The sequence below is a fragment of the Trematomus bernacchii genome, unplaced genomic scaffold (assembly GCF_902827165.1).
Source record: "Trematomus bernacchii unplaced genomic scaffold, fTreBer1.1, whole genome shotgun sequence".
In the NCBI taxonomy this organism is placed as follows: domain Eukaryota; kingdom Metazoa; phylum Chordata; class Actinopteri; order Perciformes; family Nototheniidae; genus Trematomus; species Trematomus bernacchii.
The window spans coordinates 1,703,269-1,722,313 of NW_022987728.1; the positions used below are offsets into that span (position 1 = coordinate 1,703,269).

At 40.1% G+C, this 19,045-nt stretch overlaps 1 protein-coding gene across 1 annotated transcript in view; it reads left to right on the plus strand.

Annotated features, from left to right (window-relative positions):
- Positions 1-18,843, plus strand: part of LOC117494634 (short transient receptor potential channel 5-like) — a gene marked incomplete at its 3' end in the record, with an annotated part of 63,200 nt that extends 44,357 nt beyond the window's left edge. The window contains 7 exon segments of the mRNA XM_034145567.1: positions 6,446-6,486; positions 7,853-7,955; positions 9,334-9,584; positions 13,891-14,007; positions 14,098-14,160; positions 16,971-17,108; positions 18,637-18,843. Of these exon segments, the coding sequence (XP_034001458.1) occupies positions 6,454-6,486; positions 7,853-7,955; positions 9,334-9,584; positions 13,891-14,007; positions 14,098-14,160; positions 16,971-17,108; positions 18,637-18,843 (912 nt within the window).
- Positions 18,844-19,045: the final 202 nt, after the last annotated feature.

The following is a 19,045-nucleotide window of genomic DNA, read 5'->3' on the forward strand; positions in this document are numbered from 1 at the left end:
AAAAACGGAGATTGCATGGCACTTTCTTACTACAATATATAAAGCAATACCAGAAAGCTATACACCCTTAATTCTATAGGCTATAATTTAAAGTTGAATACATGAGCTTTGAGCACTTTGAGGACAGAATTCAGAGGTAAAAATCACTGGAGGAAAACCATAGAAGAAGAGAGATAGGAGATGTTAAAGAGTGGAGCTGAGATTAAATCAGTTTCAGGTTTGGCTCTCCTCTCTTTCTGCTGCAGAATGTTTAATGTCTGATACATGGGCTTAATTAGAAAGATTCTCCTCCTTTAAGGGACGTACACAACCCACAATGCATTGCCGCAAAGGATTTTAAAGGTGCAAAATGCACTTTTTGATGTCTTTTATACATCAACATGTGTCCCCGGTGTGTCAGGGAACTCACGCAGCGTCAGAAAATAAAACCCTCTCTCTTTTCCTCCGTACCCAAATCTCTAAAAACGGAGGTACAACGGAGCTGATCCAGATTTGCGTCCGATATGACGTAATATCGGAAATGTGGGCTGGCTTTACACCCACGGGCCTATCAGAAACGTTGCTATCAGAAACAATGCCCGACTGTTTTGGACGTAATATGGTCGGTGCATGTTTACATTAGCATTGCTAACACTCAGAGCTAACCTGTACTGGAGAGCATGTGTGTGAAGAAACAGGAAATAAAAAGGAACTCACCTTGTGGTATAACCGGCAAGAGAGAAAGCCTTTGAGCTCCATACTGTTTCAGAAATAATCCTTGATCTAATAATCATTAGATCAATTCATCACCGCAGCATTTTAGACAGTATCTGCCAGGTCCCGCATGATCCGGCATAGGCTCCGCCCCCTCTTATTTTTATTTATTTTTTGCCTTTATTTATACAGGTGAAAATCTCATTGAGACACAGGGTCTCATTCTCAAGAGAGACCTGTTTATACCCAGAATCAGCACTTTAGGAACAGGAAGTGAAATAGAGGGATATGAGGCATGGCTAGAATGGGTGATCTGTTTGGTTTTTTGAGCAAAACACTTCATAGACATATTTTTTATATTTGTTTATATATCTGAGACCTATGCTATTGCCTAAAAATAGCATGATAGGTGACCTTTAAGACTTGTACTGTCTGTTTAGGCTGCAATTCAGACAAAACCATGTTCGGATAAAGTACAATTTGTAAAGATAAGTAGAGCTACAACTAGTTTTTGTCTTGATAAAAACCAAACTGTGAGAAAAAAGAACGACTCTTCAATTATCAAAATACTCTGCGATTATTTTTGATAGGCCAATCGTTGAGTTGCAAAACATAAACACATTTCAGATGAATGCAAACTGAAAATAAAAGATGGGAAAGACAAACTTCTAAGGAATGCAAGGAAGAAATAAAACAGGAATTGAAGCTCGTAAAAATATCCTTGATGATAGCGGCAGTGAGAAAGAGAAACGTCAGTCTCTCTTTGTTGTTGTGTTGGCTTTAGAGAACAGAGGAGATTGGGCAGGAAGTCATTACGTCACTCAGAGTCTCTGACAGCTGCTCCAGGTGACGTCAGACCCCCTGCAGAGAGTCTCTCTACCTGCAGCTGCATCTTCTAAAGCATTCTCCTCCTTTAAAGCCCCTGACACACCAGGCCGAAATCGGCCGTCTTGCGTTGTCTGGCGACAACGGGTTCCTTGTCGCCCAAAGTCAATTTGGTGTGTCCCGAACCCTCGGCCGTGACACGCCTTATTTGGCCTTTCACGGTCGACACCCGGCCGATTCAACATGTTGAATCGGCCATTTGTCGGACACAAGCTATCGGGCCAAGAAACCACTCTGATCAGCTGTTCAGCTAGCAAATGAGAAGCGAAACGGAAGTGAGGGACGTAAACAAACGATTTAAGGCACAAGACAGCAGCTAAACCCCAGCAGGTGATACTTAAAGACATCAAACATAGCCCTTAAATGTCCTCTCTTACCTCCCACACATAGCAGGGACATCTCTGATATCGGCGGGAGCGTCCCCGGCTGTCCTCTGCTGAGAGCTCCGTGATTTGTTTGGTCAAGTCCGGTTTCTCATCTCATCGTAAATTTAGCAAGAAGTGGCCATTATTACATTGCTGACTCAATAAACTACACACCCGCCAGAACACTGCGATCATCAGATGCAGGTCTATTAACTGTGATTTTATAGTATGTCTGCACTTTATGTGCTCATTTCATCATGCATGTATTTTTATATTCTAAAACATGTTTTCGATGGACGAGACTGAAAATGGAACGCACACGCTATTTGTTTGTTTATATCAGTCTGTTCTTCTTCTCTGTCTTCCGGTTGTTGCCTCTTTTGAATGACGAATACACACTACCGCCGCCTGCTGGTAAGGAGAGTTATTGCCACTCACGCATGCGCAGTTCGTACGTGCTCGGCTGAAGTCTTTGCGGTGATTTCCAGTGCGACACACGGCCAAGACGCAGGAGAACTCGTCGATGGAACTGTCGGTGTCGGGTGTCGGCGAGTTCTCTGGTGACTGCCTGGTGTGTCAGGGCCTTAAGGGACGTACACGACCCACAATGCATTGCCACAAAGGATTTTAACACTTATACTCTCTGTTAAGGCTGTGGCTTGGGGTTTCTCTCTGGAAGTGTTTCCTTGTACGATGTGAGGGTCTAAGGACAGAGGGTGTCGTATTGTGAGGGTCTAAGGACAGAGGGTGTCGTATTGCCATACTGATATTCTGAACAAACTGTGAAGTCCACTGAGACAAATGTAACATTTGTGATATTGGGCTATATAAATAAACATTGATTGATTGATTGATTGAACAGAGGAGATGTGACGTTGGGTTTGACAGGAAGTCATTACGTCACTCAGAGTCTCTGACAGCTGCTCCAGGTGACGTCAGACCCCCTGCAGAGAGTCTCTCTACCTGCAGCTGCATCTTCTCTATGTAAAGCATGTTCACCTGTCACAGTAGAGGCACAAAGTACTGATATCAACCTGAAATGAACCCCTTTAACTTCTCAGGTGCAGCACTGAGGGACTGGATGACATACCTGAGTTGAGACTAATATAAGCCGTAAATCCTCAAAGGTTCTGTGTTCTGATGTTAGTTGGTGATTTTCCAATAAATATGTGAAAAAAAATCATCTGAGATACAACTCAAAATAAGATTTGTTGACGTAACAAGATGATGCATTGTCTAAAAACAAGACCCTATATCTCACTGCAGTGTCACTTCTGAAGTTAGTATGTCTTATATCAGGTGTGAAGACATATTCTGACTAGATATTAGACACATATACTTGGCAAGATTTCCAGTTTTTTTTAGTGTAACAATTTCCTTCGGGATAAATAAAGTCCTATCTTATCTTATCTGTAAATCATAGCTTCTGTGTGTGTTTTATTGCGTGCACATCCATGTTTTCCCGCAGAGCAGCTGTGCAGAAAGGGGTTACCTCAGTTGAGAGAAGAAGCTGATCCTCGGCTCTGACTGTAAACAGACATCACAGTTTAAAAAATGCACGAGGAGCGAGAGCGCCGAGGGAAAACAAGCGAGGAGAAAGCAATGAGTCGGAAAGAGGGGAGCGATAAGAATTATGAGGAGAAGCGAGTTCAAGATGGGAGGTTTTTTTCTTTCCCAGGGACGGAAACAAGAGGCAGAAAACAGAGCAGAACATTTGATGTTTCTGAAGAGCAGAGATAAGACACACTGAGCGGGAACAACGAGAGACGCGGAAACATGAGGTGGAGAGAAGGAAAAAAAAGTGTTTCAGGCTGCAGGGAAATGAAGGTGAGGAGGAAACGATGGAGAGATATCTGCAGTGCTGTCACTCCTTCAGTGGAGTTTTGTACAGCCGTCAGCATAAATTCCTCCTCACTAAGCAGATCCTGAACGCGTCTGCATCCACTGCAGGGTCCATCCTCAGAATGAGAGGACGAGCAGATCTCTATCACGTTGGTTTCACTGGAAATAAGCTGCTCTTTCTGCTAAACCTCCGATCATTTAAGTAAGACAAATAATGAGATTAGATTCCTTTATTGTCACTACAGCGAAATTCCAAGCATTCCCAAAGGTGCACTCACATAACAGACAGTAGAAGTATCATTTTGACAATACAAGCTAAAAACGTTTAATATATACTATATAAAGTGGCTATAAATTGGACCTATGATACATCGAACAGTACGCTTACAGAACAATACAACATTACCACAAATACAAGAAGTTATTGTACATGTATTTATCAGTGCTTAATTAATAACTCCTGTCAAACCAGCAAAGTTTCCCCCTCAATAAATATGAAGTTATTATCTGCAACTCCTCTGAGGTCAGATGGCTAAGTGAGTTTGATCTTTTTTATTTGTATGCCCTTATGCTTTTGTTAATATACTTTTTTTTTATTTGTTTGTCTTGGGACAGTTCTTCCCTTACAAATGAAACCATGCATCTTAAATGTGAAGTCATAGCTGTTGTCTCTGCTGAAGGAACCACAGATGTATCGACGCATGTTTTTGCTCCGTTGTCTTTGACGCTGTCACTTCACAGTTCTGTGTTGTTTCTGTCAGAGGAGCTTCATCATCTGCCGACAGATAAATGAACACTGAGGGTGTTTCTCAATGTCGAGTACGCTTGCTTGGGTAGCACATGTCTTCCGAGTCACTTCGAGGCAAGAATACTTCCTGGCATTCGGAAAACGAAGAGTGGAACAGGTGAGCAAGTGTGCAGGTGTGCGTCATATGAGAGGCCCCGCCTTACATTTTCCGCCACAGATTTGGGGAAGTTGGTCCGTGCGCAAAGCATTGTGGGGATTTTAAGGACTACACATGTGCAGCCTCGAAATTCCTCGCTACAAAGTACGCCGGCCTCGATAGAATTCCAAGTATGCTGGACATTGGAACAGTCCTTCGGCGGGTCTCGATGACGTAGTATGCTTGAAATAGTGGCTCTGAAGCAGCTTTACTCGACATTGAGAAACACCCTTTGTCTCTTTGTGCTTTAAATCCTCCGACTCCTCCGACATTACATGACATGTCACTTGTTAGACGCTTTTCTCCAAAGCGACTTACATACTCAATACTGTGGGCAATCCCCACAGGAGCAATTTGAGGTGAAGTGTCTCAGGGACACAACGACATGCTGACTGCAGTGGGGTTTGAACCTGTGACCCCCTGATCCGAACACCAACTGCACCACACGCCCCCCCACAACATCTTTTATTGTTTCAGCAGTCCCAAAAACGTCATACCTCCGTGCACTTTGATTTATTCCAGCCGTAACGAGGGAGATTATTATTATTATTATCTGCAGAGAAACACGCTGACCTTGGACCAGTCAGATTTTTCTGTAACGAGCTTTGATTTATTTTAATTGAATTGCATGTATCTGCAGCGTGACCTTCAGCTGGACGCCAACAAACTGTTATTACAAATAATAATATAATTACACCACCTGTGTAAACACAAGCGGTAGGTAAGATATCAAGTATATATATAAAGTCATATTAATATGAACCTAAGAAATAAAGGGAAATTATATGACTTTTTAAAATAAAGTCTTAATAAGATAAGAGACATGGCATTGTACAATACAAATTAAAAGACTACAAATAAACATCTCAAAATGTAAACATCTCAATAGAAATAAAAAAAGCATTACAAAAAAAAGAAATAATAATAATTACGACACATTTTCCGTCTAAATGTAGTGTTTTTGCACTCGTCACTCTTCCTGTTTTTACGCGTGTGAGCTCTACAGGATGTGTGTTTCGCCGCAGTGTGTTTTTGCCCTTTTTGAGTGTTTTTAAGGTTAAAGTTCTTCCATTTGAAATACCAGCTCCACCTCAGCAGTGACTCGCTTATTTCTGTCCGCTTCAGCTCTCTGACAGTATTTGTGTTTCTGAGAGACAGCGATGGACGTCCACACCGTGAAAGTGTTCCAGATTAGTTCCTCTGCATACATTCAGCCCAGGATGAGCCTCATCTCTCAGTATTAGAGCCTCTTGTCTCCTTAATACCTTTATAAATACAGCGTATGGTGAATGTGTGTAATCCTCATCACCCTCTTCCATTCAGACGCTTCTATTGTTTCCACATTTGGGTTTAATTGTGCAGGTTTTTATCACGTATTGCACCCTAATTGCCCCACATTAGTTTATTCTTGGTGCATTTCTGTTGCTTTAAATGTTCCTCCGCAGTGTGGGATTAATGTTCCAGCAGCACGAGTAAATCCAGAGGAAACACACACTGATCTGCGTGTGTGTGTGTGTGTGTGTGTGTGTGTGTCAGTGAAAAGGAGATAATTACTGAAGATGTGGGTTCTTTAAAGAGGCCGTATTGTGCTTTTTGGCTGTGTTCAGGAACATAGTGACATTCTCTTATTTCTTTTGATATTCGCTCGTATTAAAAGCAGTATTGTTGATATTCCTCCCTCTTAGTAACTCTCTCTTTTTCCTCTGTTTCTTCCAGACTGCACGATGAATCCAATGACACAGCTGTACTACAAGAAGGTGAGTGAAACACAAACAGTCACACAATATCGTCCCTGCACACTTAAGAAAAACCTAAAACACACAAACTGCCTTAACGCTCCTGTTGTCTTCGGGTCAAATCTGACCGATGTACTACTTTCATCAATCATAACTTTTTAGTTGTACATTCGATTGCATTAAGGCTTCATGATATCCTTCACAGTAGACATTTGATTTCAGCGGGCAAACAAACGGCGTATTTATTTGACCCATAATCCGGTTTAAGCCCTCAAACAAACAGTGAGAATTCAATATTTGCACTTGTATCCGCATGGCTCTGGGACGGCAATGTCATTCAAACTCTTTACTGACACAAGATAGTTTAAAGTGGACCTATCATGCTATATTTGAATAATATAGTGTAGGACCATACCTATATAAGGCATATTTATACTTTTTTTTTTTCAAAATACCAAACAGATCATGCATTTTAGCCATGCCTCATTTTGCTCAATTTGACATTTTTTAGATCTGTTTTAGCAAGGGCTGATTCAGTGAGAACAGCACCATCTACTGGCCTGGCATATGTACTACAGCGTCTCCAGCGCTTTCGAACGGCAATGGCCGTGGCTGTCTCCTCCTGATTGGTGGAGTTGGCCCAATAGCCGTAGCGCCACCGTCCTGACGTCAGGACAGTGTTCAAATCTGGATCAGTTTTTATCAGATCCGTTGCAGCCCCTTTTTTAGAGATTTGGGTATGGAGGAAAATAGAGAGGGTTGTGTTTTCTGACACTTGGTGAGTTCCCTGGAACACCGGGGACACATATTCATGTAGAAAAGACGTACAAAAGTGCATTTTGCATGATAGGTCCCCTTTAAAGTAACTTTATCGATGAAAGAAAGTGAGTTTTTCCTCATTCTTCTTGCCTTTTATTCCCCTGATGTTGCAGCTCTTACTGATCCTCACCCGTTTGATCACTCGCTGTCAGCTGCTTCTGACTCTGCTTTATTTCATTACACTTTAACGCACTCATTAAATACACGCTGCGTGATGAAGAACCTCTGCTCGTTCCCCTGGAGCTTAATATACATAATGGTGTAATAATAAACTTCTGACAGGAGGGAAAACGCTCCTTAACATTAATTATAAGTCTACCTTTCTCTCTTCAAGCATTTACTTAATTAATGTTTCACTCCCCACATTGACAGTGTAATAATACAAGTCAGTTGCATTTAGTAAATCCCTAAAGTTACATTTGCACCTATTTATTTGAAGAAAACCAACAGTCAAGGAGGCAGCACCATGCTGTGATAGTGGGGTTACTTTTCTCCTTATTTCACTGTATTTTACCACATTTTATTCGGTGTATTTGAAATTTTTCTGTGTTTGTTTTTGTTGAATCAGGCGACATATTCGCCGTACCGCGACCGCATCCCACTGCAGATCGTGCGGGCGGAGGTGGAGCTGTCTGCGGAGGAGAGGGCCTACCTCACCGCCGTGGAGAAAGGTACGTTTAATGAACATATTGGAAATGTACAATTACACACTAGCATCAAACCACAGGTATTTCAGATCACTCAATATCTACTAATGATGTGGAAGAAAACTGCCACAAAATACCTCAAATGTAGTTTTCCCCTTTTTTTTATTGTGCTTAACTTTGATTACATAATTAGCTTATAAATATGCTAAATAAAGTGTTACAACAAACATATATTAGACAGTTGATATTGTGTGATGAATGTTGAAAAAAAAAAACATTACCCCAAAAATGACAGTAAATACATTTCTATAGACATTTTAGATTATAGCCATAAATATTTACTGCCAAAAATAATATGTATACGAGGGCACACACACACACACACACACACACACACACACACACACACACACACACACACACACACCTTTTATTTTTGTTCATGACAAATCATACTTGTCATCGGACCAATGAGGGAATATTGAAATGTGCTTTATCACACACGCGAACGTAACTTCACGGATGAATGAACTTGCATAAATGCAGGTAACATCCTCACACACACACACACACACACACACACACACACACACACACACATGTACATTGAAATTGGCTAAACGTGTAAAGGTCGAGTGTTAGAGAGTTTGTGTTAAAGGTCCCATGTCATGGCCATTTCTACTGATCATAATTCCATGAGTTCGACTAGAATACATTTATATTGTGCAATGTTCCAAACTCACATTGGGTTCTCATACAGCATCTCTGTATAGTATGTGTATTCACTCTCTGTCCTAAACGGCTTGTTGGAGCTCCTGCCCCCCCCCTCCCTATGAGCCCAGTGGCCGTCTGCGAGAAAGCGAGACACAGCGAAACCCAGCCCGAACACACACACACACCCGCAGCCTGGCTGGGAGTTTGTGTGTGTGCTCACACACCGACTCTGCAGCTGAGAAAAGATTGAGTGTGTGTGTGTGAGGAAGTCTGCGGATTGGTCAATTTGGACCAATCCACGGACGTAAAGGCTCCGCGGACGTAACATAACAGCTCCACCGATTGGTCCATTTGGGTATGGGCACGTCACTGTACCCAGGAAGAAAAAGAGAAATCTCCAACGAGGCGTTCTGGGGCAGCATAGACAAGTATGTTCTGTGTTAGAGTTGTACTCGCTACAGGGTGTACTTTGAGCGTTTGTGACTCTGCACACCGTTTACATGCAGAAAAACCTTCATAACACACAAGGGGACGGGTAATAACCAGAAAAGCATGACATGTGTCCTTAAAAGCAGCTTTCCTGTGTGTGTGATTGCATGGGATACTTATATATGTGTGTGTGTGTGTTAGCCTAACTAAAGCATTTGACTCTAACCCTTATGTCCTCCCTCCCTCCCCCTCTCCTCAGGGGACTATGCGGGGGTGAAGCATGCGCTCCGGGAGGCGGAGGTGTACTACAACATGGACGTGAACTGCCTGGACCCGCTGGGCCGCAGCGCGCTGCTCATCGCCATCGAGAACGAGAACCTGGAGATCATGGAGCTGCTGCTGGACCACGGCATCCACACCGGGGACGCCCTGCTGTACGCCATCCGCAAGGAGGTGGTGGGCGCCGTGGAGCTGCTGCTGAGCCACCGGAGGCCCAGCGGGGAGAAGCAGGTGAGAGAGAGAGAGAGAGAGAGAGAGAGAGAGGGAGAAAGAGAGTATGTGAGGACGTTACCTGCAAGGATACCTGTTAATCTGTTGCATCCAGGTGCATATATACAGGTTTATTTGTGTGTGTGTGTGTGTGTGTGTGTGTGTGTGTGTGTGTGTGTGTGTGTGTGTGTGTGTGTGTGTGTGTGTGTGTGTGTGTGTGTGTGTGTGTGTGTGTGTGTGTGTGTGTGTGTGTGTGTGTGTGTGTGTGTGTGTGTGTGTGTGGTGTGTGTTTGTGTGTGTGTGTGTGTGTGTGTGTGTGTGTGTGTGTGATAAATTAAAATTAAAATCATAAGAGAGTAAAGAAGGACGAGGAAAAAGGCTCTTCTACTTCTTCCTCCTCTTCCTCTTCTTCTTCTACATTAATTCCTTGACATCACCATGGCAACCAACCCTTGGCTGGGAGCAGGGGATTGTGGGATGGTTTTTTTTTTTGGTCGGCGCTCAGCTGGACGAGGAAATACCAAATGGTTCTCGCTGTGTTTCTGTTTTCCCTCTTCAATATTGTCCCTCTCTCGTGGATCCGTCAGTGAAACTACAGAAGAAGAAGTGATACTTTGTATTAAATATAATTAAATAATATATAGAAAAATTAAGGTAATTTGTAGTCTTTAAGATATAAAATAAATACAATTTAAAAGTATATTTAAAAAATCATTTTTATTTATTTTTTCTAAATAAAACCCACAATGCTAACACTGAGCCTCTGAATTAGCAACGAGCGAAAAATGCTAACACCGTACTGCACCGAAAATCACTCACAAAACCTTATTATTTATCTTTTCACCACATCCAACACATCGTTACACATCGTGAGGTGACACAGAATCGATTGACACCGACATTACCACTGAATTATACAAAATCGCGACGTTATAAACAAAAACAGACATCAAAACAGGTGGCGCTCGGTAGCTAAAAATGCTAACATGGTTACCTTGTCTCTGTAGTCTCTCCAAAGTGGTCTTCAATGGCATTAAAACGATAAAAACGATGCTGAAGTTAATCCATGGTTAATCTAATGTGTCTGTGTCCCTTTGAAATGATTTCTGATAATCCATAAGCATTAAAACTGCTTTTCCTTTTCTAGATGTCAGAGCGAGAGGTAGCTTCACTCTCATGCTAAATTACATGCGCAAAGCCCCCAGCTTTTTTACACGTTTGTTTTACAACGTGTGTGTGTGGGGGACTCCCCCTTTGATTCTATTGGCTATAACGGTCAGAAAGAGGTGTCAACCATCAAAATCGAGCAAGGGGGGCCAGAGATATGGAAAATCCACCCAAATGACCCCAGAAGTGGTTTCTTTTTGCTAAATCTCTCTAAAAAGGTCAAATGTCACTGGTTTTGTATCAATCTTGATACAGGGTACTTATTATATGTTGTACTTTGGATTCCTAAAGCTTTTAGTCTACCTTACCATCATCCAAGGGTAGTTTTCACTATAAGTAAAAAATTATTGTTGGACGGACACTATAATTTACAGTTTTTTACTATGTAAAATCTGAATTTTCTTTAAAATAAAAAACATCTATATTGATTCTGACTTTTCTACATCCAACTCACAGGTTTATCATTACTTTGAGAAAAAAGATTATTAATTTAACCCTTTTAGAAGGGAAGATATGGTCATTTGTTCTGGGAATGTCATTTTCGAGCCTGAGACCTGAAAAACAGGTTCAGGGCTTAAGAGGTTAATAATGTTTCCATAAATTATAACATATGCTAGTTTGTGTTAAAGTTTATATCCATCAAGAGCCGCTCTGAGTAGTGAAATATGTTTAGTTAAATTATTAAATTGATCTTTTTAGGACTCACTATCAGCTCTGATTAAAATCATCACATATGCAGCGAGCACGTTAGCTTAGCTTAGCATAGTGACTGGAAACAGTAGGAAACAGCTAGCATAGCTATGTCAGAAAATAACAAAACTAACCAAGTTTACCATCGTAAAATCAGCAAGTAGCATGGTATATTTAATTTTTTTTGTATCTTTACAACAATTAACTCAAGTTCCTGTATATTTCTGCCTAAAAATAGGAATAATTTCATTTCCTAACATTTATTTTAAGCACTTTTTAGGTCGAATTATCCCCCGGATGTGTTGGGACCATGTCAGATTCTCCTCTGGACTTTTTTGCATTTTGTCTCATTTAAAAAAAAAATTACAATTAATGCATGTCATGTTTTTTTCTGGGATGATTATTTATACATTTGCCTACATTTTGGATATTGCAATAGGTGTCTTCTCCTGCTTTGAAGGCATTACAGTAAAGTGATGTCATTTTCTGAATTTACTGTAGCACGCTGTTTTAATGTTTGCCCGTCCCCGTGTTCAAAAGCTGTTACCGTTCATGGTGTTCGAGGTGTCTAAAGTCAAAGATGAATCTTGATTGGGTCAAATTTGACCCCGAGTCACCCACAACAATTCTGCTGGGTCTCCCCAGACCCCAACACCAAATGATACACTTTTTTGTATGACCTTCAGACTTGGCTAAAGTTGTCAAAATCAGTTCTGTAGTGTTTATATAGCTGTTGTGGAGGATATCATGAAGCCTTGTTCCGATAAAAAAAACTAGAGCGTAGTTATTATATGATTTGAACTTGAAACGGGTCACGAGAGACCCGAACACAACATAAGGGTTTTGGTCACTAACATAAGGATATGTGATTCATTTCATGTCGAGTTAGGATAACCAGTCGTCTGTTTTGGAAGAGCTTTAATAAAATGTCAAGTAAAGACATAGAAGTGAAACTATCGCAGTGTGTTTTCTGTTATTTCTTATGTGGGTCAGTTCTGGTGGGAGTGTATTCAGAAGGAGGAAGAGGAGGAGGAGGAAGAGGCGAGGAAATATTAAAAAGCATGAAAAATCTACTCCTTTACAGAAAAATAGGAAAAAAACACAAACTATATGTTATACACCTGTGTGTGTGTGTGTGTGTGTGTGTGTGTGTGTGTGTGTGTGTGTGTGTGTGTGTGTGTGTGTGTGTGTGTGTGTGTGTGTGTGTGTGTGTGTGTGTGTGTGTGTGTGTGGTGTGTGTGTGTGTGTGTGTGTGTGTGTGTGTGTGTGTGTGTGTGTGTGTGTGTGTGTGTGTGTGTGTGTGTGTGTGTGTGTGTGTGTGTGTGTGTGTGTGTGTGACGCCCAGCTGCTTCACACTTCTTATCACGGCAGGGAAAAGTAAAAAGGGCGAGTGAGAAGGAGAGAGATTTTGGCAGCAGAGAGAAAAACAAAGATGGCGGGAGGTCAGACGAGGAGAGAGAGGGAGGGAGAAGGGTGTGAAGGAGGAGAGAAGAGGAAGAGGAGGAGGTGAGGAGGAGGAAGAGTGAGAGACGAAGACACTCTCCCTCTCTCCCTCCTCTTCCTCAAGTCTGCTCCTCTCACTCCTGCTTTATTGGTGTGTGTGTGTGTGTGTGTGTGTGTGTGTGTGTGTGTGTGTGTGTGTGTGTGTGTGTGTGTGTGTGTGTGTGTGTGTGTGTGTGTGTGTGTGTGTGTGTGTGTGTGGTGTGTGTGTGTGTGTGTGTGTGTGTGTGTGTGTGTGTGTGTGTGTGTGTGTGTGTGTGTGTGTGTGTGTGTGTGTGTGTGTGTGTGTGTGTGTGTACGCGCCTAATGTTAAGCGGCTTGCAAACATTTTACAATTGTTATTCTTTTGTTTTGAACACTTTACATTAAGGTCCAGCTATTTAGCACGTCAAATCTGAATGAATAATAAATACAATTAAATAAAATGTGAAAACAGAACATTTTAAAATCATCATCATCCTCATCATCATCATCATCATCATCATCATCATTAAATAGGAAAAAAATTAAATGAAATCAAACAAGTAAGATAAGAAATGTAAATGATGAAAATATATTGAGAATATTACATTAATAAAAAAGAGTCATTACTACTTCCACTTAGAGAATATTTTGTAATATTTTTAATTTATTTAATTTATCATTTAAATTAAATTATTAGCATTTAAAAATAATTGGCATTAAATTATTTTTTACATCTTATTTTTTATTTATTTTAGAAAGGTTATAATAAGGTACAAATAATTAAAACATTTCAAATTATTCTCACCACTTCTGTTCTATTCCCGTTCCTTTTTTAATGTGTAATTAATACTTATATTAGTTGTAAACACTTTTACCATGATAAATTATAACAACACTTTTAATGAAAGAAAGTTTTATAAAAAAATTAAATAATACCTAATTTTTATTTTAAATAAAGATTTTTGTCACACGATGTAATCTTAATTTAATAGTGTTTTTTCCTCAGGTTCCCTCTCTGATGATGGACAGCCAGTTCTCAGAGTTCACCCCCGACATAACTCCCATCATGCTCGCTGCTCACACCAACAACTACGAGATCATCAAACTCCTGGTGGCGAGGAAGGTGACAAATACAAATAAAAACACATTTTATTTATCAATATTATCCTTAATTTCTCTTAATCTTTAATAATGTGGTTGTTGTTGTTTACAGGTGACGATCCCCAGACCTCACCAGATCCGCTGCGACTGCGTGGAGTGTGTGTCCAGCTCAGAGGTGAGATAAGATAAGATAAAATAAGATAAGTAAATCTATGTAAATCACAGATAGAGAACTATTTTAAGAAAACTATAATAACATTAAAAAACATGAATAAATATAGCAGTATTTACATTGAAATAAAATGGGATAAAAATATGTGCAGTAATACAAAGAAAACAGATAATGTGTATATTGTGTGCATTAATGCAGAGAGGGCAAGAGTACACACATCCTTTACTCAAGTAGAAGTACAGATACTCGTATTTAAAAATACTCTGGTAAGAGTAGAAGTACTGACTAAACTTCTTTACTCAAGTAAAAGTAAAGAGACTTTGAAATGTACTTCAGTAAAAAGTACCCATAACTAGCAGCTGTTTTAAAGAGTACCTGACCTCCCTTTATATTAATAGAACAATAATGTCATTGTTAGCTAATGAATGTTTCCATGCTGAACAACGGCAACATGACAACGTTTTCATTGGTCCCTCTTCTTTAGAGAAGACCAGGAAATGATGGATACACGGATCGTGTTCAAATCAATAGGCACGCAATGACTCTAAATAATAATGATCACGCCACCAAACACACATTCAAACTAAAGGAACCAGCCTGTTTGGGAAATGTGAGAAGTAGAAAGTACAGGTATTTGAGTTCAACATGTAAGAAGTAGAAAGTACAGGTATTTGGGTTCAACATGTGAGAAGTAGAAAGTACAGGTATTTGAGTTCAACATGTGAGAAGTAGAAAGTACAGGTATTTGTGTTCAACATGTAAGAAGTAGAAAGTACAGGTATTTGGGTTCAACATGTGAGAAGTAGAAAGTACAGGTATTTGTGTTCAACATGTAAGAAGTAGAAAGTACAGGTATTTGTGTTCAACATGTAAGAAGTAGAAAGTACAGGTATTTGGGTTCAACATGTGAGAAGTAGAAAGTACAGGTATTTGGGTTCAACATGTGAGAAGTAGAAAGTACAGGTATTTGTGTTCAACATGTAAGAAGTAGAAAGTACAGGTATTTGGGTTCAACATGTGAGAAGTAGAAAGTACAGGTATTTGTGTTCAACATGTAAGAAGTAGAAAGTACAGGTATTTGTGTTCAACATGTAAGAAGTAGAAAGTACAGGTATTTGGGTTCAAAATGTAAGAAGTAGAAAGTACAGGTATTTGGGTTCAAAATGTAAGAAGTAGAAAGTACAGGTATTTGTGTTCAACATGTAAGAAGTAGAAAGTACAGGTATTTGGGTTCAACATGTAAGAAGTAGAAAGTACAGGTATTTGGGTTCAACATGTAAGAAGTAGAAAGTACAGGTATTTGGGTTCAACATGTAAGAAGTAGAAAGTACAGGTATTTGGGTTCAACATGTAAGAAGTAGAAAGTACAGGTATTTGGGTTCAACATGTAAGAAGTAGAAAGTACAGGTATTTGGGTTCAACATGTGAGAAGTAGAAAGTACAGGTATTTGTGTTCAACATGTAAGAAGTAGAAAGTACAGGTATTTGGGTTCAAAATGTAAGAAGTAGAAAGTACAGGTATTTGGGTTCAAAATGTAAGAAGTAGAAAGTACAGGTATTTGGGTTCAACATGTAAGAAGTAGAAAGTACAGGTATTTGGGTTCAACATGTAAGAAGTAGAAAGTACAGGTATTTGGGTTCAACATGTAAGAAGTAGAAAGTACAGGTATTTGGGTTCAACATGTAAGAAGTAGAAAGTACAGGTATTTGTGTTCAACATGTAAGAAGTAGAAAGTACAGGTATTTGGGTTCAACATGTAAGAAGTAGAAAGTACAGGTATTTGGGTTCAAAATGTAAGAAGTAGAAAGTACAGGTATTTGGGTTCAACATGTAAGAAGTAGAAAGTACAGGTATTTGTGTTCAACATGTAAGAAGTAGAAAGTACAGGTATTTGTGTTCAAAATGTAAGAAGTAGAAAGTACAGGTATTTGTGTTCACAATGTAAGAAGTAGAAAGTACAGGTATTTGGGTTCAACATGTAAGAAGTAGAAAGTACAGGTATTTGAGTTCAACATGTAAGAAGTAGAAAGTACAGGTATTTGTGTTCACAATGTAAGAAGTAGAAAGTACAGGTATTTGTGTTCAACATGTAAGAAGTAGAAAGTACAGGTATTTGTGTTCACAATGTAAGAAGTAGAAAGTACAGGTATTTGTGTTCAACATGTAAGAAGTAGAAAGTACAGGTATTTGGGTTCAAAATGTAAGAAGTAGAAAGTACAGGTATTTGAGTTCAACATGTAAGAAGTAGAAAGTACAGGTATTTGTGTTCACAATGTAAGAAGTAGAAAGTACAGGTATTTGGGTTCAACATGTCAGAAGTAGAAAGTACAGGTATTTGTGTTCAACATGTAAGAAGTAGAAAGTACAGGTATTTGGGTTCAAAATGTAAGAAGTAGAAAGTACAGGTATTTGAGTTCAAAATGTAAGAAGTAGAAAGTACAGGTATTTGTGTTCAACATGTAAGAAGTAGAAAGTACAGGTATTTGGGTTCAACATGTAAGAAGTAGAAAGTACAGGTATTTGTGTTCAACATGTAAGAAGTAGAAAGTACAGGTATTTGGGTTCAACATGTAAGAAGTAGAAAGTACAGGTCTTTGTGTTCAAAATGTAAGAAGTCAAAGTAAAAAGTCGTCAGAAGAATAAGTAGTGGAGTAAAGTACTGATACCAGAAGAATGTACTTAAGTACAGTAACGAAGTATTTGTACTCCACTACTTCCCACCTCTGCCTTAATGTAATATAGACTATGATGTGGCTGAAGTAATTTGCTGAATAAAGTCCTAAATGAGTGTTTCTCCTTGTTTCGCCTGCAGGTGGACAGTCTGCGTCATTCCAGGTCTCGACTGAACATCTACAAAGCTCTGGCCTCCCCCTCCCTCATCGCTCTGTCCAGTGAAGACCCCATCCTCACCGCCTTCAGGCTGGGCTGGGAGCTCAAGGAGCTCAGCAAGGTGACGATTAACACTAAACTATGTTAGAAAAATATCACTGGTCACCGGCTTGAGCTTCAACATCAAGATCCATGTATCCATTATCCTCTCAAGAATGGAAGTAGTCTTCACAAACAGAGCATTTGGTCCAACTAGTTCCTGAACAGTGTCCTGGTTTTTCTCAAACTGTCAAAATTCTGACTTTCTCTTAAAATTCTGACTTTTTCTCAAAATTCTGACTTTTTCTCAAAATCTCAAAATTCTGACTTTTTTCTAAACATCTAAAAAATCAGACTTTTTTCTCAAAATTCTGACTTTTTCTGAATACTTAAAAATGTTAAAGGGGACCTATCATGCAAAATGCAATTTTTGATGTCTTTTATACATCAAGATGTGTCCCCAGTGTGTACCTCCGTACCCAAATCTCTAAAAACGGAGGAACAACGGAGCTGATCCAGATTTGCGTCCGATATGACGTAATATCGGAAATGTAGGCGGGCTTTACACCCACGGCCCTATCAGAAACGTTGCTATCAGAAACAATGCCCGACTGTTTTGGACGTAATATGGTCGGTGTTTACATTAGCATCGCTAACACTCAGAGCTAACCTGTACTGGAGAGCATGTGTGTGAAGAAGCAGGAAATAAAAAGGAACTCACCTTGTGGTATAACCGGCAAGAGAGAAAGCCTTTGAGCTCCATACTGTTTCAGAAATAAATACACATGTATTTATTATAAACGTGTTAGTCCTTAACATCTATCACTGTGTATATCACCATTCAAACATCTTTTAAAAGTTGAACAAACCCCACACAGCTCAGTAAAGACTGTGAAATGTTGACTTTATTTGATCATTTCACTAAAAACTAACGTTCACATTTCTCTTTTTGATTATAATACTGATGAACGTTCAAAACAAAGCACTTTGGCAACTTACCACATACGTTTTAAAAAGCTTAATAAGCACCGTAACTTTCATGATATCATTTATCGGTCATAATCGGTTGTTTCCGTGAACGGCCGACTGTTGTGTGACGGCAAATGCCGCGGCCGCAAGGCATTGTGGGGCAGCATTTTCTCCTTTCCTTTCGTAAAGGAAGGTCCAGTGGTTCCTAAGCTAAAGGACATTATAAAGGAAGTTTGAAACCTCCTTTCCTTTCATCTAGAGAATTCGAACGGCACTTATCATGGCTGCCACTGAGGGACTTCCGGGTCATTTCACTCCGTTAGGAAGGTTCCTAAGCTAAATGGACTATTCGACCGCAACCATGGTCTCATTCTCAAGAGAGACCTGTTTATACCCAGAATCAGCACTTTTGAAACAGGAAGTGAAATAGAGGGATATGAGGCATGTCTAGAATGGGTGATCTGTTTGTTTTTTTTAGCAAAGCACTTCATAGACATGTTTTTTATATATCTGAGTCCTATGCTATTGCCTAAAAATAGCATGATAGGTGACCTTTAATAATCACTGGTCACCGGCTTGAGCTTCAATATCATCCATCATCTCCTCTGAAACCCTTTCCCCCCGCCCTCTCTCCTCTCCAGGTGGAGAACGAGTTTCGGCAGGAGTACGAGGAGCTCTCTCAGCAGTGCAAGCGTTTTGCCAAAGACCTTCTGGACCAGGCGCGGAGCTCCAGAGAGCTGGAGACCATCCTGAACCACCGGGACAACGACCAGAGCGAGGAGCTGGACCCCCGGCAGTGCCACGACCTCGCCAAGCTCAAGCTGGCCATCAAGTACCACCAGAAGGAGGTAGGACGCCATCTTTGTTCATACACAGGGCTGCCATTTTAGTTTTATAGCTTTAAGAATCAGTTTTGCAAAGTTGAAGCTCCTGAAGTGCAGACAGAAATACTCAAACCTGCTGAAACTGATTGAGCTACCTCACTTGCTTCACTGTGATTTGTGCCATTGTGATTTTATATTTCAAACATGTACTTTTGGAACATTTAAG